The sequence below is a fragment of the Alosa pseudoharengus genome, unplaced genomic scaffold (assembly GCF_046254945.1).
Source record: "Alosa pseudoharengus isolate Yale_2024_CS ecotype anadromous, Long Island Sound unplaced genomic scaffold, YU_APseudo_1.1 YU_APseudo_1.1_scf_12, whole genome shotgun sequence".
In the NCBI taxonomy this organism is placed as follows: Eukaryota; Metazoa; Chordata; class Actinopteri; order Clupeiformes; family Clupeidae; genus Alosa; species Alosa pseudoharengus.
In genome coordinates this window covers 29,889,089-29,910,939 of record NW_027468587.1, presented here as the reverse complement: position 1 = coordinate 29,910,939, position 21,851 = coordinate 29,889,089, and the positions used below count along the sequence as shown (strand labels likewise).

The following is a 21,851-nucleotide window of genomic DNA, read 5'->3' as shown; positions in this document are numbered from 1 at the left end:
TACAAGTTACCCCAACAGGTAATTACCACGCGATTTACATAGCTTTCTGTCATTACGAAATCGTTTAATTTAAGCCATAGGTTTTGGCCCTATTTGTATCCAAAGGCTGCTGAAGCGCAGGGGAAGTTTTTTACCCCTCGTTTCAGTAATTGGTAGCCTACATCATCTGGGTGATGGCTTCAAATATGTGTAGCATTTTTTCCACTCACATACCCAACAACTGCTGAACAACGCCGACACAGTTTCATCTTATCCACCACTCTTTCGCCTGTACTAACGTTACTGTAACTGAAGTTCTCAAACTTGCGATCTTAAAGAGACCAGCGGATCCTCTAACTGTTGTGGGTCGCCACCACTCGCTTAGTGCTGCTATCTCTGACTGACTGACTTGACCGACGACCTGACAAAAAAAGAACATAGGCGCCAATCAGAGCTTCAGAGCTAAGGCGAGGCTACAGATTAGCGTTAGGTGTCGCTAAAGAACTCCCGTAACTCTCGCTACTTAACAGTAATTGCGCATGACATTAATTAATCCGCACACGAGTTTTATGTATTTTTATACCGTATGTATTCTCCGTGTAAATTCATGCACCGAACCGTGACGCCCGTACCGTTTCGGTTCAATACGAATACATGAACCGTTACACCCCTATCATACAGTAAGTTGTATTCAGCTCTGTTGAGAATGAACGGTGGTGGCCACGGCCGAGTGTTCCTGTGATAGTTCACGTAATCGCAGTTGAATCTTGGTAAACAGTGCACTCTGGCCTAGTTTACAGGATGTCTACAATCAAAGCAATGAATGAGTTTTGCTCGTAAATCTCTGTTGTATTTACTTCTGGCTTTGAAGATTCATGGTCATTATGAGGTCCGCCTTCCCCATTCGGCATTTACAGTACAAAATGCTAAATCTAGTTCTCTTTTGTTGACTTTAGAGACACTGTCACTGTTTTTGGATGAGAAGTGTAGCTCCCAAATAAGGTCATACTGCCATCCATCTCTGGCCTCCCATCTTTCATCTTTCTTTCCGCTTCTCATTGGAGAGCTCACTGGCTTTGGCGTCACACTCGGAATGCCTCCGCGATACGTGACTGTTTACTCCTACAATGGCCATTTCCCATACGTCCCCTGACTGGGCATAACGTCACCACACGATGTAGGAAATGAAATCATTAAGCGAAACAACAACAACAAAAAAACACAATATCTGTAAAATTGCTTGTCACTTTTATCATTACAGTTTACACATACAGAACATTGTGTCTTTCAGTGATAACATTTATATACTGTATCTATATGTTTATGTTTGTATATTAACATGCAACAGTTATAGAGTTAGACACTCATCTGTACTAATGTCTTAAATATGTCAGAGTTGGAGTTAAGTTGGAGTCCCAATGTTTATTTGTTAGCTTGAAATGATGGATTATCATACATTATATTTTGTTTTGATAACCCATTTGTAGCTTTCTAAATAGTGATCTGCATGGAAGCCACAAGGCTCACAGATTCACAGAGAATCCATAGCTTCTTGTAACGTGCAAATATTTATAGGAATCCTTGGAGACTCATTATGTAATGTTATTGTGTTCAGAACACAATTCCTGCAACTATTGTCTCCGAGCACAGGTAACATAAACATTAACAGTGAGGGAAGGAAAGTTTGTCTTTTCCTTGGAAAAGGGCAGTAATTTGGCTTTTATTTTTGGTGTAAAGGGCGCAAAGCCAACACACATAGACTTTTGACAGTTAATGGACCATGTTTAACATTTTCTGCCTCTTAAAGTATCATGCAAATTAGCTTTCTAGAATTGTGAAATGAAGCCGTTCTTTTTTCTTCTGATTTTTTTCAGTGGATGCATCAGTTCAGAGAAGTAGTTGTAAAAAGCACAGCATCTTCAATTAATGGATGAGGAGCAGGCTGCAGAGATGAGCCTTTTTTATCAAAAGATGCTTCTATCGTCTTATCAATGCCCCAGAGAGCAGAGAGCTCCTTTCATCCGGCATTCAGAGGGACGAGTCGGGGAGATGTGGTGGCGCCTGAGTGGGCTGGGCTGGGCAGGCACCATCCCCATGCTTGATTTGAATTAAAAATTTCAGGAGGTGGAAGTGAAGGCAGAGAGAGAGAGAGAGAGATGTCCAAGATAACATATTTCCTGTCTGTCTCGTTCATTCGCTCCCCTCCTGGCTATAAATTCCTGGGACACTTGTCTTCGGGAAAACTTCTTCCAGTTTTTTGGGCACCAGACAACACCCCAGGTGTTTTAGACTGAAAGGTTGGAACGTAGCAGAGAGACGGGTTTTGGACCATGGCTGCTGCTCTGCTGCTGATCAGATATTGTGTGCTTTTCACATTTTGGACATTGTCAGGTGAGAGCAATTGAATTTTCCCATTGATTCCCATTGTAAAACTGAAATGTATTTTCCAGTACACTCTAAAAAGTGATGTGTTAAAATGACACATTGCTGTGTGTGCTCAGGGACAACACATATTGTGTCAATTTTAACACAGCAATTATGTGGCTGGGTGAAAGGTTAAAGACAAATTTCAGCTATATCTAACAAAAAAAATCCTGTATTTTAAACTGTCTTTCACCCAGCCAGCCACACAATTCAGTAGCATCTTATAGATGAATTGTAATGAATTTATAGCGACTTCCAACAAGGAAAACAATCAATGTAGAGTGTGATGAGGACAGTTAGTGCAGCAGTAAGTGCTACTTCCACAGTCAAGTGTCAGTTCTAGAGTCAAGTGTCAGTTCTAGGGACTGAGGCTGACTGCAGCATGTACCAGTTTGAATAGTTCTTCTTAATTAGTTGCTTAGCCTCTAAATTAGAAGTCATGTTGAAAATATACAATTTTAGGAAGACAATGCTTATTTAAAAAAAAAAAATCCTACTTAAATCCTACAAATTCAAAATGTTCCAAGTAAATCACTAGATCAGTGTAAGATAGGCAGAGGAGATTAACTTGTTAGTCTGTAATGCCAACATTCATTATTGATTGCATTTGCAGACATCTATTCAGTTTCTATTCAGTACCGATGAAATATACCATACAATCACCTGTATTCATTTCCACATCTCGGCCATTCAGGAAGAGATAAAGTGTCATGCAGGAAGTCTATCTTTGCTTGTGCTTATGGTTGTAATATTTCCTGGACGTTTGTCAGCAGCCTACAATTAGTCCCCTGAAGCTATTTATGACCCAATCAGCTCTTAAACAATAGAGAAACACTTGTAGGCTGATCTGATAAGTACCAGTTAGTGCTGTTGACATCAAGAAGGGGATTGCATGGGCTCCTTATTTTGACTTTGACATCACTTTGTATGCTTCTGTTCATGTTTTGTAACTCAATCAGATGCAAAAATCGAGATTGTTGCCGGCGAACCAGATGTAAAGGTGAATGACCGTTATCTTTTGCTGTGCAAAGGTTGGTATTCATTTGATTTTGTATCTAACATGAGACAGCTAAAATGAAAAATAAATATTATATGTACTCTTAAAAAAATTAGATAAACAATTTAAATAATAGTTTATAAACTTTGTGCCTATGCAGAAATCATTCTTGTGCAACAACCATTGCTAATTTGAAAGACATTTTGAACACCCTCTGACCTGGTGTTTTTGGGCAGTCCAGTGGCACTTTGTAAATTAGTATCCAATTGCAGTCAGAGCCAAAGCCAAAATATCCTGTGATATATGACTGTTTCCTTCAGCTGGGGGAGAAGGAACCATCACTTGGTTTTTCAATGACGAGGAGGTCGAAGAGGACAATGAAGACTTCTTGATTGAGAAACTTGACGAAACATCAAGTAAGCTTATAATAAACGCAGCCAAGCTCAGTAACACAGGGACGTATACCTGTAAATGTGAATATGACAGTGGTGGAGACAAGGAGACAAGCGCTGACGTCTTTGTTTATGGTAAGGATACAGGCATTTCACACACAGATACATATAACATATGTACATAAATACAAACAAGCAGCGTCCGAAATGTATATTTAGCCCTTTTATCTTTCACCTCTCAGAGCCAATTACCTTCGGCAAGACGGCAACCTACCATGAGTTCTTAAAAGGTGGACAAGCGCTCATCCCCTGTGTTGCCACTGGGAAGCCTGCAGTGGAGGTCCAGTGGTACCGGAGCAGCACTCAGCTGGGTACTGATGGTATGAGGGGCACTCTCGCCACCGCCTCTTCTGGTTTCTTCTGTGGTACGGGGCGTCTGGTTTTCGCCTGCATGGCTCCGCTGGTGGTGGTTGGTGGAGGGATGGCGATGGTGGATGCCTTGATGGGGAGATTTCCATCCGATTTGATCTCAAATCGAAGGATGTTTTTTCCACGTGGGGAAAACATCTGACGTCAACTCTGAATTTTCGTCCAACCTCTATTTCAGTGATGAGAGCATAAGGCTTCTTTAGAATTAAAGAATAGTGGGGAAATAAAGTCTGCCCCATTTAGCACGAAATACCACCATTGACAGCCTTAATGAGTGTGTGTGTGCTTTCCCAGCTCACTCCTATAATTTTTTTTTAAAATATGTGACTCTCAAATGACTTCCCTGCTTTGTCTTTTTTCCTCTTTTTTCTTTATTTTCTCCATTCTTCTTAGGAAAACCAAGGATCACTGTCCGACCAGACAACATCCTTCAGATTGACGATATTCAGAGGGAAGACAGGGGCACTTATACCTGCAAAGCCTTTATAAAAGGCCGTCCATTATTTGAGACGCTAGATATCTCTGTTGTCGTCAACAGTAAGTAATTCATAGGTATTATTAAAAAAGAACAGGGGTCCAAGTATTGAGTCTGTGGTACTCCAATGAGCATTTGGTGAGGCTTAGAGGCTTGAGGAAAAAAATATGATTTAGTGAGCCACTATGTTGAAAACATCTGAAGAAAAATAAGAGTTCAGTTTAGTCACAGACAGTAGAGCAGTTTTGGCACACCACACTTGTAACCAGGCTGATTAAGCAAACAATTAAAGGATAATTCCGGTATTTAGCACTTTGAGTCCCTTTTCTGGTTTGTTTTGGATGAACTAGAGTGGTGGACACCGAAATGTTGACGATTTGACGAAATACCGGAATTATCCTTTAAATAAATTATTTGTGAGACAGGAATTCAAAAGCATATGAATCTTGACTAAAAAAGAACTCTACAATTTGAGCCTTTTAAAATCATATTCACTATTCTTCAATATTCCTCATATAAAAAATGTAAATCTTGTCATTGTGACCCAATTTAATATCAGATCCTCTTTTATCCTGCAGCACAGCCAGTAGTGGAAATACACGAGAAACAGAAGACTGTAAAAAGTGGACCTGATTCTACTGTTTCTATTACATGCTCGACCTCAGGAGAGCCAAAGCCTGAGATTACATGGTCAATGTGAGTAGTAGTCAGGTCCATAAGTATTTGGACCGTGACACAATTTTTGTAATTTTGCCTCTGTACACCTAGCCTGGCCATGCCCATCTAGAATCTCCTTTCAGTGAGATACTAATCTGGCAGACAACAATTCACTTACGTTTCCCTCGGCTTCATATTGTGACTGGCCAATCAGCCCAACGAGATGTAATCAAAATTGAAAGTGGCCGTGGTAAACGGTAGTAGCAACACCTACAAACATCAGAAATTGCTGTTGAAAGAATATGTACATTTATGTACAACAAAGGTAGGCCTAAATACCTGACTGCCGATGCAGTTGTTTCCTGACTGCCGATGCAGTCTATTGTCAGTTTGTAAAGTGTAGGCGAAGTAGGAAGTAATGTTGGGAATATCTGCTCAATGTGGTTGGTTAAGCCGCTGGACCAATGATTTCTAAGTTAAGGCAGTTTACGCCCGTTACAGTGCTAGAGTTGAGAGGCCAGACTCTCTTCACAAAGTGGTTTTACCAGGGTACTGTACACCACCAGAATGCATCTGAAATTTAATAATCAAGATGTGCTTGAAGTGCAGACTTCCACCTTTAACTCAAGGGCTTGAACAAAAATGTTGCATCAACTGTTTAGGCATTACAGCCATTTTTCATTTGCAATCAATGACTGACTGAAGTCTGGAACCCATAGACATGACCAAATGCTGAGATTCCTCTCATGAGATACTTCCCCAGGCCTTCACTGCAGCCTCCTTCAGTTGCTGCATGTCTGTGTGTTTTCCAGCCTTCAGTTCTGCCTTTGTGAAAAGCATACTCAAATTAGGTTGAAGTAATCTGACTGTCTTGGCCATTGAAGAATAATTTCTTTGCCTTGAGACATTTTTGGGTTGCTTTTTCAGTATGTTTGAGTGATTATCCATCTGTACTGTAAAACACTGTCCTATCAGTTGTGCAGCATTTGGAGGATAGTATATCAGAACTCATCTTGCTACTTCTATCAGCAGTCCGAACATCAATCACAGTCACCCTGTTCTCTCAACAGATATCTGTTACGTGTACTCTCAACAGCCTTAGGCTACATGTCCATGCCATAACATTGCCTCCACCATGTTTGACTGATGGATGTGGTATGCTTTGTTTTGAGCCGTTCCTGTCGTTGTCCAGACTTTTTTCTTCTCATCATTCTGGTCTAAATTAATTTTGGTTTAGGTCTGGCCTTCCTGATATTTAGTGAAAAAAGTGTTTTTCACCATGTTGTAAACAATCTATTTGTATCCATGATTGCCGATCATGATGTCCTTGACTGGGCTAGATGTTATGAATGGGTTTTCTGTCATCATCGACTACATTAGTTGCAAATTGGTGGGGGTGGGGGGGGGTTTGGGTCAGCCTATACGTCCACTGTAGCGAAGGGCGAGAACAGTCACCCAACCTTTTCTCTCCCTTCCTGTTCTTGTCCGCCCCTTGTTATACTTAACATGTGCAGTGGTATGCAATAGTGACCCATCTCAACCCCACTCACTCTAAAGACCAATTCGCATCAAAGATTCGCCACAAACAAATCCGTTGCAGAGAGAACTTGCAGCTGTGTGAATTAAACGCTGCATGTCATCGCCAACTGTTGCAAGCCGTTACAAAGTATTCATCATGTCAAATCGCAAGTCAAGTTGCAAGGTTTTAGAACACTTTTACCTCACATTGTTTGTCTCAGTCAGTCCAAGGAGAGGCAGAGAAATACTCATTAACTCTATTGTGAAGAGAACCAGTGTCTGCACAACACCAGTCAAATAAAGTTGCAAAAACAAATGCAAATTTACTGACTTGGCTTATCAGCAAGTTAGTTAACTTTGCTGGCTAACTACTATCCAGCTAGCTAGTTCATATCTGGCTACGAGTGGTGTAATAAAGGTGTTGTTATAGAAACGTTGGTGCGAGTTGTTGCACTGGTTTGAATCCACAGTTTTTTAGAACGTGTGTTGCAGTTTACAGTATAGAATGTTGCAGCTTGTCAAGCTGTGAATCTTTAGTGTAAACTGGTCTTAACACATCCTTTCACCAACCGCCCTTGATTCCGCTCGCTACGAGTTCAACTCAGATAAGAGCAAACTCACCATTGAGTCCGTAAAGAGGAAACACAAGGGAGAGTACATCTGCACGGCCAAAAATAAGATAGGATAAAGCACTGCCACAGTCCTCCACTGACTATGTATGACCTCTGGAGTTGTGTTTGGGATGAGTGTTGTGTCTGTGTGTGCTTATTTTGTTTTGTGGGATGAGTGTTGTGGCTGTGTGTACTTATTTTGTTTTTGTGGGATGAGTGTTGTGTCTGTGTGTGCTTATTTTGTGGGATGAGTGTTGTGTCTGTGTGTACATATTTTGTTTTGTGGGATGAGTGTTGTGTCTATGTGTACTTATTTTGTTTTTGTGGGATGAGTGTTGTGGCTGTGTGCACTTTTTTTGTGTTTGGGATGAATGTTGTGTCTGTATCCTTATTTTGTTTTTGGGATGAGAATATAAATGTTTCCCGCAGTTTATGTGTAAAAGGCTGTCTGCTATATAAAGCAGATTCTCCATGCGTGCTGCTGTTTGGATGCTGCATCATTGACTCTCTGCAGCACTAATGTGCCGTGCCATCCTGTGTGTGCTTTGCCGTTTCCTGTCTGCCTCTTTCTCTCCCTTCCTGTTCTTGTCCGCCCCTTGTTATACTTAAAATGTGCAGTGGTGTGCAATAGTGATCCATCTCAACCCCTCTCACTTTACCACGTCCTTTCACCTCCTCAGACCCACCGCCCTTGATTCACACCGCCACGAGTTCAACTCAGACAGGAGCGAACTCACCATTAAGCCTGTTAAGAGGGAGGACAAGGGAGAGTACATCTGCACAGCCAAAAATAAGATCGGAGAAAGTACTGTCACAGCCTTTCTTGATGTCTCAGGTATGGAGGGTGTATTAGAGGCAGGGTGGGTGAGATGCACATGCCTTGGTTGTGTATCAAAGGGTTGTGTAAGTGGGTGGCATTGAACAGTATAGACATTAGTTCTAGGTTTGCTCACCAAGTTTCAGTCTTTATCAAGGATTGTATACTGAAATTGGCTGTGTGTAATATTTGAGCCATCTTGAACGCACCATTACGATGGTACTCTTGCCTATATGTAATACAGAGTCACATGTGGCACAAGTGGTGTTATAAGAGAGCTACGTCGATGAGCAGGTCTTGGACATTGCCATTTCACCAACTGAAATATGATGTGATGAACTGGGACATGGTAGTGGGCACCTCTGTAGAATCTCTCTCATCCTCCTGCCTAGAGGGTGACTTTGTCCCGTTTATTGTCTCTAGAGCATCCTGTGGTGATCCTGAGCCAGTCGGAAGTGAAAGTGAAGCCTGGAGAAATGGTGGCCGTGTCCTGCAATATCTCAGGACATCCCATGCCCTCACTCCAGTGGATTAAAAAGGGTCCCGATGGAAACACGGTGCGACTGCAGCTTCCCTACATACACATTTTAGATAATGTATGATGTACAGTAGGTTATTAAATATATGGGACCTTCACTGTGTGCTGGTGTTATCCACCTTTGACCTTTGCAATTTGTTGGTTGATTTAAATCCCCCAGAATGTCACATTCATGAAATGCCAAAGGTTTGACATCTTTCTTATTGTAATAGAAGTCTCCTTGTCTTTGTGCCTGAATGGCCAATCACAGGGCTTCAGCAGCAGCGGCCGAATAAAAGTGCAGGGATCGGATCTTATCGTAGAGAAGGTGGCGCCATCTGATGGTGGTCTGTATTCTTGCATTGCCAACAGTAGCTCAGGAATCAAAGAGGAAGACTTCAGTTTGCAGAGTGAGCCATTACATTGTCGCTCCTTAACTGAAAGACCTGTTTTGTTGTTAAACTTCTCTGATCAGTTTGTTGATGAGAAATGTATCCCTTCTGTGTGTGTGTGTTCCTCTCCCCGTGTGCTTACAGCCTCGCCAGGCAAGCCGTCCCAAGTGTCAGTAAATCCAGGAGCTGCTGCAGCTAGTTTCAACCTGAGCAAAGCTGTGGTGGATGGTGGCTCCACCATTACTGCTTACATCCTCCAGTGGAGGCAAGACCCTCAGCAGAAGTGGAACGAAATGGTCATCAACTCCACTGGTATTTTTTTTTTTTTACTGTAGAAAACTGTACTGCATTACAAAGTTACATCCAGGCACAATCTATATTTTTAGTCCACCCATTTTGTGCTAGTGCTTTCTAATAATAAAAAAAATTGCACCTTTAAACCTTTTACTTAATGTCCAAATGTCTTATCTTAAAATAGTATGACATTTTACAATATGATCAAGATAAAATAATTTCAGTAATTTTACCTTACGCTTTATGTGACTACGCTAGCTGTGAACTGGCTTTCATTGTGTTGAGTCCTGAAGAACTGGAAGTTAACTGTCTTTTGCATTTTCCAATTCATTTGAAATATTTACATTTATATATAATATGTATTTTTATAATATTTCTAATTAAATAATAAAGCCATAGACAAATGTAGAACTTCTGGTCTCATATATATATATATATGTAACACATAGATCTATTCATTTATTTATTCATAATAATAATGTAGTCATATTTGACAATTGCATTACATATATGTACATATATGTGCATTAAAATACAGATGTGATCATAACTATCATCCTCTACACTGGATATATATATATATATATATATATATATATATATTATTATTATTTTTTTTTAATTTTTTTTTCATATGGAGATCCTCTGGTTGCTACCCCTTTGTTGCCCTACTCTAAATATTCCTTTCGCTTGGCTGCCCGAAACATTGTTGGACAGGGAGAGTTTTCTGATATCTCCAATGCCCGGACATTGGGAGAACGTGAGTGTTACATTTTTCCACTCTTCCCCCTCAATTTGTCCACCATTTCCTTCAGTCGGGTTGCCATCGGTCATTTCTTTCCCGACTGCCCCACACTGTATTCTCATTGTGCCCATCTATTAAGACCTTAACCAGCCAGGTATCTGAATGGGTTTAAAACTGATCATCTACACAATGGATGCCTGCCTGTCATGAGATGACCCTACAGCTCTACTCCTGAAAATGTGTATTTAAGGATTTGAACATCATCATGTTTCATGCCTACATGCCATTTCATCTCTTTTGGTTTCATATCTGCTTCCTCCATGTCCCACTCATTTCATTGTTTAATGCTCATCTAAATGACGACGCTCCTGTTGTGACCATCCTTCTTGACCCTATCCAATCCCCTGCTCACCTGATGACATCACCCACCACAGGAGGTAAAACAGGAGTGTGAGGAATCATTACTGTATGTCTATACTGTACCGTATGTCCGTTTCTAAATGCCAATAATCTGAAAATCGCAATAGATTGTAGCCTTGTTTACATGGACAGTTTTTTGTCGTTCTGATTTCATTATTCCAAATGAAAAATTCTGTGTCATTCGTTAACATGGGGTACGTTCTATTCCAATAAGCACTCTAGAATCTTTGATTGGAATAGCGGTAGTTGCTTTGCTTTTGCTGGAGAAGCTACAGCAGGCAACCTGATTGACCGTACACGGCTGTTCAATGGGAATGAGAACGGAATTCACCACCCCCTTTCATTCAGATTAGAATTCTAATCGTATCGACAGTTTAATTCTGATTGAGCCATTATTCTGATTCTAATTGGATTAACAGTGTCCATGTAAACCCACTGAATGATAGAACAAGCTTGAAGGGCTTGAATTGCTGCTGTGCTTTCTGGTGTAATTATCTTACTGCATTCTCTGTTTCCAGGAGAACCAGACAAACCTTTCCTAACAGACAAAGAAATAAAGTTTGAGGAGAACATTGCTAGACTTCCCTTCAAGCAACTAGACACTGGTGGATCCCCCATCAGTTTCTATACGGTGCACTATAAAGCGGTGAGTTATCTTGGGTATTCTCAGATACTGTGTATCGTGCATTGACATTACTGAACAGGACCTAAAGGTCTGTGTGAACTGAGGACTTTGTCCAGCTGAAGTTGGCAGTTGGTTACTTTTGAGAGCTTGTTATAAAGTGACATCTCCTCCCCAGGATAAGGATGACGAGTGGAGAGAAAAGGACCTGCTCCCAAACGCCACAGAGATCTATCTCCACGACCTGCAGTACAGCTCTGATTACCAACTGAAGATTGTTGCTCACAACCCCAATGGCCCGTCCATGCCTGCCATGCTTAACTTCACCGTCCCACAATCCAGTGCAGGTAGAGCCCCTGGACAGGGATCACAAATGCTGTGTTAGAGATACTGAAGCTGTGAAAGGGTTCTGAAGTATTGTTCTAAATACAGCAGTGTACAGTGCAGCTTGATTTAAATCAGTTTAACTATTTAAAGGAGCCATACCAATACACTTTTCAGTGATTTTATAATATTCCCCAAGATGCTTTTGTAAATTCGGCAAGGTTTTTTTAAAAAGGCTTTTTTAACGTTGGTACATTGGTACTGTGGTATCCAGTACTTTTCATTCATGTTTTATATGTTTTCCTTTGGTTTTCCCAGTTAGTAAACCTGGTTTGGGGAAGGGTGGTGTGGTTGGCATTGTGATGCTGGTATTCCTGGTGCTGCTCATTGCTGTGGATGCCACGTGTTGCTATACCAACCGCTGTGGCATGCTAATGTTCCTGGCAGTGAAGCTGTTTGGACAGAAAGTCCCAGGGTCAAAGGTCATGGAGGAGGGGGATGGCAACGGCACAGCAATGTAAGACCTCTGCACTCTAACATCTCTATCTGGCGTCTTTTTATTGGTCCTATCTGACATCTGTTCATATTTCACCCCTGTATGAAGTGCATGGTTGGGTTTTCTGCATGTTTATTTATCTGTATTGTGTAGGCTACACACACAAATACGTTACATAAAACATGAAAAATGTCTCAGATCCACTGTTTTTTTTGTCATGCCAATGTCCTAACTTAATTAACCTGGTAGCGTAACTTCTACCAGCATATCATGGTAGTATATAGAATAACTGAATAGGGATATTAATATTCATATAGTATAGTCTCGGAATGGTTAACTGGTTATTCGACTATCCGCGCACACCTCTAGTGTATGTTCGGAGTAAATGCCCCTCCCATAAACCTCATTGTGTGTGTGTGTGTATGTGTGTGTGTGTGTGTGCTCTGATGCAGTGACATGAAGGTGAATGGGCTAGCATCTCCACGTGGTAGCATCCCAAAACAGCAGGCCCAAAACAGCGCACCTCCAGGGGTGCAGTCAGAAGTCACCTGTGACAAAGCGCCCCTCACCAAATTTGAGTAGGTGCCCAGGCCTTCCGTAGAAAGACCCTTCCTTTAAGCTCCACGAAAAATGGCAAATTGAATACCTTCAGTTGGTGTTATCTATTTTCAAGTCGATCCAGTGAATGAATCACTCTGACAGCCATTTTTTGATCCCCTTGTCTGTCCTAATCTAATCCTTGTAAGCTCTGACTACTAAGCATGTATGGTGGCATTAAAGCGATGGTTCGGAGTAATTTCACCCTAGGGTCCTTTGCACCATGACCCCGAGCCAAACACCCTCCCAGAACCTGTTTTCCCTTGGTCGAACTCTGGTTGAGTAGCGCTGTCAGAAACTAATGAGTTTCTGCAGGCGTAATGGAACCAACTTTTATCTCGTAAATTACCCCACTAATAATGCCCTGAATGGTACGAAACTTCTACAGTATGTTCTTTACTCATAAAACGAGGCATTGAAAAGTTTGTAGGTACACCAGGAGTTTATTTAAATAACACTTGCCTGATGGATGCTACTATCTGCTACTACCGCTGCGTCGACGTTACTTTCGTGATTTGGGAAAAGCCCGTAAAAGTCCTAGCAGGAAGCGATTACATCGTTTTTTGGTATATCCAGTTTTTAATAAAAAAATTTCCGAAGTGTTTACAACTTAGTGTTAACTAATAATTGTTGCAAACTGGTACTACGAACAAAATATTAGTGCATTCCTGGATCTACATCCTTATGCATGCTTCAGACAAGTGTTATTTAAATAAACTCCTGGTGTACTTACAAACTTTTCAATGCCTCGTTTTATGAGTAAAGAACATACTGTAGAAGTTTCGTACCATTCAGGGCATTATTAGTGGTGTAATTTACGAGATAAAAGTTGGTTCCATTACGCCTGCAGAAACTCCTTAGTTTCTGACAGGGCTACTCGACCAGGGTACGACCAAGGGAAAAAAGGTTCTGGGAGGGTGTTTGGCTCGGGGTCATGGTGCAAAGGACCCTAGGGTGAAATTACTCCGAACCATCGCTTTAATAACCCATTCACCGCTTTCGTTTACACTTTACACATTTCCAATGCAGCCTATTCCCCATGGAAAGTATTAAAGTAATTTCCCACACTGTTTTTGCCAAATTTCTTCAGCTATGAGGTTAACCCATTCGCACCTGATGCTGCATGATGCAACATTCTATCTCCCGCCTGTTGCTGCATAGCGCAACATTGAATCTCCCGCTGGTTGCTGCGTAGCGCAGCATGCTTTTTATTTCAAGTTTCTAGGTGCTACAGAGGCTTAGATATTACATTTTGGTAGACGTTGACAATTTTTAGTATTTTTTCAGAAAACCCTCAGGAAATAAGGATATTTAGTCTAGAATGCCATAGGATTCTATAGGCGTTTTTAGCAGTCATTTTAGGAGTAAATGGGTTAACACAAGGGTGGGCTATACATGGGAATGCATTCATTTTCTTCATTCTTTATTCTGCAACTCATACTGTAATGTTATTCTCCTCCAGGAAAGCCCCAGCCAACGGGGACCCAACCACAGATGCCTGAGTGTCCTCACAGAGACTGATGTGATTGCATGTGAATGGCCACAACAAGAATTCTGAGCAGCAGAAACTGCATATAGCAGAGCCCAGTGTAATTGCAATAGTAAAACTTGGAAGCCAAAAGATGGCAGAGTTAAGTAAGGTCGCTTTAACCCTGCGGATATCAAAAGCTTATTATCCTTACACACCCTTACAGATTTATTTTCTTGTTCAGCCATTATCAAAACACAAACAATTTAATTGTATTTACACATCTTTACATTACATTAATACTCGTCATATATTTATGTGTCAGGGATACATTTATTGACCGAACATTTAGATTTTGCAGTTCTGTACAGGACTTATTTTGCATCTCAGTATTAACTTTGTACTTCCTTTTATGCATGTACCAAGATTCTAAGATTGTACAGTTAACATAGATAGTCTTACCAAATATTGTACAGTTAAAATATACATTCAAGACTTTATACTGTAAATTATTTGTACATACCATATTTTTTCTTTATTTTACTTTCATTACAGAAGAAGAGAGTTAAAATGTATTGAAAAATGTATTGTTATATACACAGGAGAGGTGTTAAACTCCTAGTGCTACAGTAAGTAGGAGATTTAACACAGCAGCCAATCAACAACCAAGCCTATTTAATATTAAAAACAAAGATAAATATATACATATATATATATATATATATATATATATAATATATATATGTTGTGGCGGCTGCATGGCGTTTTCTATGTCTTTGCTTACCAGAAGAGTGTCTGATGCAGGGCTGCGGTGGCCTCTCTGCCAATTAAAACGTCTCTTTTTCTCACATTATTTTGTTTTCTTCACAGTTTTGAATGGAAACGCTTCCAACACGCTTGCGTGTAGCGTGAAAAATAGGTGTGAGGCCTATTCCTAGCATTCACGCGTTTTTGGCGCGGCTCGAGCTGCGCTTGAGACTTGCGTGTCACGCAGGCGGTGTGCAAGGTTAACATGGGAGCCCGGACACGCCACGTAGCTGACACGCTAACGCCACGCACCCGGTGTGAAACGGGCCTAACAGTCCTCTACTGTACATGTTAAGTGTGTGCGTTCAAAGCAGTCATGGCTCTGGAAATGGGAAACAAACCTAGTGGTTCAAATTGAGCCATTAAGAGTTTTAGACATTCATCATATTGCTTTAGGAGCATGAGAGGGTTCATAATTTAATTGGCTGCTCAAATATCAACAACCTTCACCAGCATTCCAGACAGCATCTTTAATTTGCTCATTGACAAATCCGCAGAAAACCAGAGTTGATTAAGGTGAATCTCCAATTTGTATCACCTCTCCCTTGTGAGAGAATAGAAAATGAGTTTGATGTAAACTATTATGAATATCCACAATAGTGATTGAATGTTCTGATCAAAATGTCAAAAAGATACACCCGTTAAATGTTTTTCCTTGTTGATATGATTGTTATGTAAAATCATACTGCCTCAGGTAAACGTTTTCAGGAATATAACCCAACCCTGATGCATTAATATCCCTGTGTATATTGTCCTCTAGTTGTGAATGCATATTTGTGGCACTGTACTATACATTTTTGTTTATATTAAAATGTTTTAACATTATTGGCATTCAGTTATGTTTTGTCTTTGTTAAGGAAAGGGCAGGGTTCCCACAGGAATGGAATTGCTGGAATATCATGGAATTTTGGAAAGTCTATTCTACATGGAAAGTCAGGGAATTTTATCATTTTGGGGGCAAAGTCATGGAATAAAAGGGAATTTGTTGTAGCAGTTTAAAATCTACTTTCCAAAATACATGAATAGAAATATTTCCACACAGAATTGGTGTATATCTGTATTAGCTTTACTGCTTGTCATGGAAGTCATGGAATTTTAGCCTGACAAGCCAGACCCACATTAAAATGTAGGGTCTGGGCACTCAGTGCTCAGTCCGAGGGGCGGGATAATCGGTTGTCTTACAAATTCCCTCTGCACGCAATAGGACAGCGCTACAACTCATGAGTCCCATGCATTTTTCCACCAGCGGAGCTAGTTGGCTAGCCTGGCCTCTGCCTGCCTACTAGTTGGCTAGTTCAAACTTTTGCCAACTTAAAAAAAGCGTAACTCGTGTCACGCTGTTCGCCAACAGCAACATCCATCTTATTTGTTTTCAAGTAGCCGGAAATTCAAGCCAAACCGTTGCAACTCTGCCATCAATCATTATGTTAAGCCCGCCTAACGTCTCTATACACGATGTGATTGGCCCTATCGAAGTTTAATTTTTCCAGCTCGCAGGCCAACGGATTGTTGCTAGACTAGCCCAGGCTAGGGTGCGTCTAGATTTCTAGGCTAATGGAATTTTACATTCAACTTAGAATGGAAACCCTGAAAGGCTTGCTGCACTGGTATACTGTACAGTAGATTGCACATTTATACATTTTTTTAAAGGACACTTTCCAAGATAACACATACTACCTGTCTTGTTAATTCACTCTCTTCTGCATATACATTTCTGGGACATTTCGGCCAAATTTAGGGCACCACTGAACACTGCAGATAGTATACAGAAATATATTGTGGTCTATTGGCCTAATGTTTCTGGACATTCTCAGGTGAGTGTAACAGGATTCAGCTCTGCTTCATGAGCATAATTACATAATTAGGCATAATTGGAATACCTGAGTACATTATTTTTGTCAGAACATGTTTACCCCAATTGCAAGGCCCAGCACAGCTCCTCATACGTCAGATATAAATAAAAATGATGGGCTACAAATGAAAGCACTTAATTTCCGCAGAGAAAATGCAGAGTGTGCTTGCTCAACTGTAGTGCATAAGCAGGATTACAGGACATTGTAATTAAAACACTGCAGAACATTGTGTTTAAAAAATCTCTCCTATTATTCATGTGTTCATGTGGTTATAAGTTATAAAAGTCTTCAAAGTTCGTGTGGTAATAAGTTATAAAAGTCTTCCATCCTTTGGATGAGACGTTAAACCGAGGTACTGAGAAAGGTAGGCTACAAATCAATTGTTTAACTCAAGGGGAGGTGGAAAATGAGTTTAATTCCCCAAATGGTGGAATATCCCTTTAATGCGACACAGAGAAGAGGAAGGGAAATGAGAACTGGAGGTTCTAATGGGGCTGCACAGTCCTGCCCACAGCCAAAATGCGGTTAGGTGCCGGAAGTAAGATTCCCATTCATTTGTCCCATTGACGTTTTAGAAAAATCCGTATCTAAAGAGTTTTACAGCATGTCTTAGGCTAACCAGCTACGGCATAACTCATAAGCATACAACATATCATTTCGAGTGAAAAAATTAGAGAAAATCCAAAAAAACTCAAAGGTACAAGACTGTGTACATATTTTCATTTCCGAGAGAAGGAACTACTCATCCCATAAACCACCGCGCCTCACTGAATAATATATAGGCAAGGCAAGAACCGCTAAAAAAGTCTCGAGCAACTTCCAAATCTGATGATGGCCACGCAAACTTTTTCCTCCAGTGATTTTTATATAGTGAATGTGCAGTAAATAGCAGTTATTTCAGGAGTAATCGTGTAAATAATAGTGTTTTGATATTTAATTTTATATTTATCATCGTGCATTTTATATCGTGTGTGTGTGAAAACGGTTAACGTTAACGTTAGCAACATGGTGCAGTGCTTCATACCTGACTGTCATCCTATGCTGTCATCACTGCTCAGTCGGGCTGATGCATGGACTGGTGCATGGTCTGCTCTTGGACCACCATATTCAGTTGATTAATTTGCCGTGAATTATTACACAAAATGTTCATTAAGGGACCGTTCGTTATTTATAAACGGGGTCACCGGAGGAAAATAGGGGAGGGTCATGTCTTTTTATTCTTTGTTGAGGGGAGGGTCACCTAACTTTTTTTCGTCTAGGAGGGAGGGTCACCCATCTTTTGTATTAATGAAAACAGCAAAAAATCAAAGTGGCTTGTTTGATTGTTGATTTCTGTCGCCATATAACGTTCTCTTTGTTCCATAGCTCTGTCAACATTGAACAATGAAAATAAGGGAGATTTCCCGGGTTTCTCACGCAAAATACGGAAAATGTCAACATTCGTTCCCATTAACGTTGGAAGGGTTGGAGCAACAAAGTAGCCTACTTTTTTCATGCCTAACAGCCTATATCCATTTGGTCAACTTTATCCAGCCCTAAAAAATCTAAATTTAACTTTGGTTTACTTGTAGTTTACCGTGTAGCCTAACTTTAAACAGTGAGCATCCACATCCAGCTCCTAACGTTTTGACAAGCATTTCTACCAATTGACCTTGTTCCTGCCCATCTCTAGCTTTGCTGTCTCCATCCTTTCTGTTTTTGTTGTTTGCAAAAAAATATATAGTATTTATTGGTAACCAGCAACAAGTGCAATTTGTTAATCGCTGTCATTCTCTCTCCTGCCAACAAAAATGTGTTACGTTCCAAGTAGCAGTGCGTAATTCTGCTTCATAAAGTTGAACAAATACATTTGGTCATATAAATAGCCAGTTTATGGTCTACAGTGTAGTTGGTAAGTTATGGTAGGCCAACTTGGAGTGAATATACAGGGGGAATTCTTTGTCTAGCTGAGTAGCCTGGCAGGTGCGCACGTAGGCATAGCCTACGGCCGAACACTGCAAGCGCTAATGAATCGTGCTCTCACGACAACCAGGAGTTCGCATTCAAGCAAGCAAAACGATGATTTGAATACATCTGTTTCACTGGAAGGGCAAGGGGTAACAACAGGACTACACAGAGACAGGCCAGAATGCAGGACTAATGTTATGAGAGTATTACAGTAATATGGGATATTCTACGGGAAAATATTAAAACGGCAAGACAGCAGGGAAACGTTAAAATGATAAAGCCGGAAAAAGTTGGCATGTTAGGTATTTTTCGGTCCCTGTGATTATTTGTGAAATTGTGCAAACGGCCTTTTCAAGTCATTTGAGAAGGAAGGAGTGTAGCAAGCTCCCAAATTGACGCTTGTCTGAGAAATTGAGTTTTGGATAATGTTCAGCTTCGGCAGCTTTACAATGACTGAGGAAGCCTAGACGAGTCCAAAGCAACAAGTTCATGTGTTGAATTTGTTATTACCCAGTGTGCTTTGTTGAATGGTCTCAATGCTTTATTGTTTTATTTCATGTGAATACTTACTAGAGGAGTAACTTTTCAAGTAGGCTAATGCAGTTGCTGCAGGAAGTGTGCATTTAGTTTCCATGCTTATTGTGTTTCCACAACAATGTTAGGGAGTAGGCCTAAATCTACTGAAACGGCCACCATCTTGGTGAAGTGTGATGTGTAAGATCAGAAAGCAGAGGTTGATTTAAGGACGGTAGCATATGTTGATGTGTTATGATAGCGCGTAAGAGCATGGGCGGAAGACATCGATAATTGGCCGGGGAGGGTCATGTCATTTTTGAAAATGCTGCTGGAGGGTCGTTGAAAATTATATTGCAGGCAGGGGAGGGTCATGGAACTTTTGATCGAAGCACTCAAAATCCCTCCGGTGATCCAGTTTATAAATAACGAACGGTCCCTAAACACGAATGTGTTGTATACTTTTACCGCCTCTTCTCCCGCGACGTGCAGAAACGTGGCGCATTGAACATCCTCCGCTTTTTTGGCAAACCCGCTGGCAATGAGAAACAAGTCGAATTTCTGCTCCCATATCTTCCAGTTTTCTGCAAGATTACCTTCGAAACTTAATCCAGACGGTGGTTGTAGTTGTGTCATATTTCTTGTATTTTTTTACTTCTGACACCATGTAATGTAGGCTATGGACTACACGGACAACATGTAGCTTGATCAGACCAGAAACTTTACTGATGCCCCATCCAATGTACAGCATCTACTTAAGATGTCAAGCGCCCTCTAGGGGTGGCAACATACAACATATAGTACATGACAGTAGGGAGAAGGAGGAAGAATGAACCTATTTAATTAAACGTAGGCTAATTTACAAACTTCGTGCCACACTGAAAGGTAATATTTTGTCACTAGCCATTTACATCTGCCCTCTGTCAAACACAATTGCATTTTCAGCTCTGAACAAAACCATTCACCAGGCCCGGAGTGGGTAATCGGGAGAATTCCCGGTGGGCCGCTTCACTTTTGGGCCGGTCGAGGGAAAAATATTGGCATTTGTCACGTTAAGGTGCGATTTGTAGGATTGTTAACGAACGTTCTGTAGGCCAAAATCAAAACACTGGTGAACGTTCTCAAGACTACCAGACGCGAGCCTCTTCTGGGTTCTCCTGTTGTGGAGAAATATGGCCAGCTCTGCGTCAGACTTGATATTCTTAGTTTGACGAAGACGTCACCATCTCAGGAAGCTCCTCCGATGTCCACTTAATTTGTTTCTTGTTTTAATTTTGGAAATTTGCCTGCCTCTTGTAGGCGTTCATGACTACAACTGACAGCTGTTGACAGTTGGCCTTTGCTAATTTGGCAACCCAAATAGAAGGACGCGCTAGCCCATTATTAATATGCTATTCTAGAATTAATCGTTCAAAACATAAACGAAAATTCCAAGAGATTCCGCCCCGTAACTGATTTTTTTTCATGGGTTTTACGGGTTTCACGGGTTAGAGTAATGTTGTCAAATAAGCCATTACTTCAATTCATCGTGTTTCCTCACTCTCTGACAACATATGGTGATAATTTTTGGAATGGTTACAGTTTATTTTCCATTATATCCTACATACTGGACCTTTAATCTATCTTCTCTTAAAGTTGGCTACACGCGTTCGCATTCTATGCCTAACACCGCAGCCTCTGCATGGGTTGTTCTCCCCTCCCAATAAGAGTTAATTGGTTGGGTCCATATAGCCCGTCTTTCCTAAAAAGTTTTCTCAGATACCAGCCGGGCCGGCCCTACCGTAGTGATAAGCGTCAGGGAGGATGGATGGTAGAAAGATGCCATGAGGGACTGAAAAGGCCAGGTAAAAAAGACGAAAAGTATTGGAGGGAAATGCTGCCAAATGTGCCATGCTTCCAATTTTTTTTGAAGAGGACAGACATAAGTGGCAACTGGTAAAGAGAGATAGCCATGATTATAACGGCGTAATTGGGCTAATAACCTATGGACGTTGTAGCGTTGTCAACCTATTCAAGTAACATATTAAATGAATTAAAATATTAGCATTTTGGTATCATCCAATATGGCTATTCATAGACTTTGCAAATATTATTCAAATATTGATAACAAAACTCGGTAACACTCCATAATAAGGCGGCATAATAAATAGCAAACTAGTAATTACCTAACCCTTTGTTAATATTTGTTAATTGTTACTAACATATCTATTTGGCACAAGTTAATAGTTTTTTCATCATCAATTAAATATTTAATTATTAATTATAATACTTCTTCGTACATTTAATGAACATTTTGTGTAATAATTCAAGTTAATAAACTGAATATAGTGGTCCAAGAGCAGACCATGCACCGGTCCATGCATCAGGATGGCAGTCAGATACAAAGCACTGCACAATGTTGCTAACGTTAACGTTAACCGCTTTCACACACACGATATAAAATACACGATGGTAAATATAACATTCAATACCAAAACACTATTATTTACACCATTACTCCTGAAATAACTGCTATTAACTATAAAAATGATTGTTTGGAGGAAAAGGTTCGCTGCTG

General features: G+C 40.6%; 1 protein-coding gene across 3 annotated transcripts; it reads left to right on the top strand.

Moving 5' to 3' along the window:
• Positions 1-2,180: 2,180 nt before the first annotated feature.
• On the top strand, positions 2,181-15,806 carry ncam3 (neural cell adhesion molecule 3). Of its 3 annotated transcripts, none has more exons than XM_076280748.1 (16): positions 2,181-2,370; positions 3,363-3,434; positions 3,721-3,927; positions 4,035-4,217; positions 4,615-4,758; positions 5,275-5,392; positions 8,163-8,317; positions 8,723-8,856; positions 9,088-9,226; positions 9,353-9,520; positions 10,143-10,262; positions 11,186-11,313; positions 11,468-11,636; positions 11,932-12,130; positions 12,562-12,687; positions 14,169-15,806. In XM_076280748.1, exons 1-16 carry the CDS (start codon positions 2,310-2,312, stop codon positions 14,206-14,208), a joined length of 2,163 nt encoding a protein of 720 aa, XP_076136863.1. In that variant the 5' UTR covers positions 2,181-2,309; the 3' UTR covers positions 14,209-15,806. The 3 variants fall into 3 exon arrangements, with proteins under 3 accessions (XP_076136863.1, XP_076136864.1, XP_076136865.1); XM_076280749.1 differs by having other exon boundaries at positions 2,183-2,370; positions 4,035-4,172; XM_076280750.1 differs by lacking the exon at positions 12,562-12,687 and having other exon boundaries at positions 2,183-2,370.
• Positions 15,807-21,851: the final 6,045 nt, after the last annotated feature.

Bases quoted from the DNA above. Each gene is read 5' to 3' on its own strand.
- ncam3 (XM_076280748.1), top strand. From the start codon at position 2,310: ATGGCTGCTGCTCTGCTGCTGATCAGATATTGTGTGCTTTTCACATTT. The intron at 3,435-3,720 runs GTTGGTATTCAT...TGTTTCCTTCAG, and splicing joins TTATCTTTTGCTGTGCAAAG to CTGGGGGAGAAGGAACCATC. The intron at 11,314-11,467 runs GTGAGTTATCTT...TCTCCTCCCCAG, and splicing joins ATACGGTGCACTATAAAGCG to GATAAGGATGACGAGTGGAG.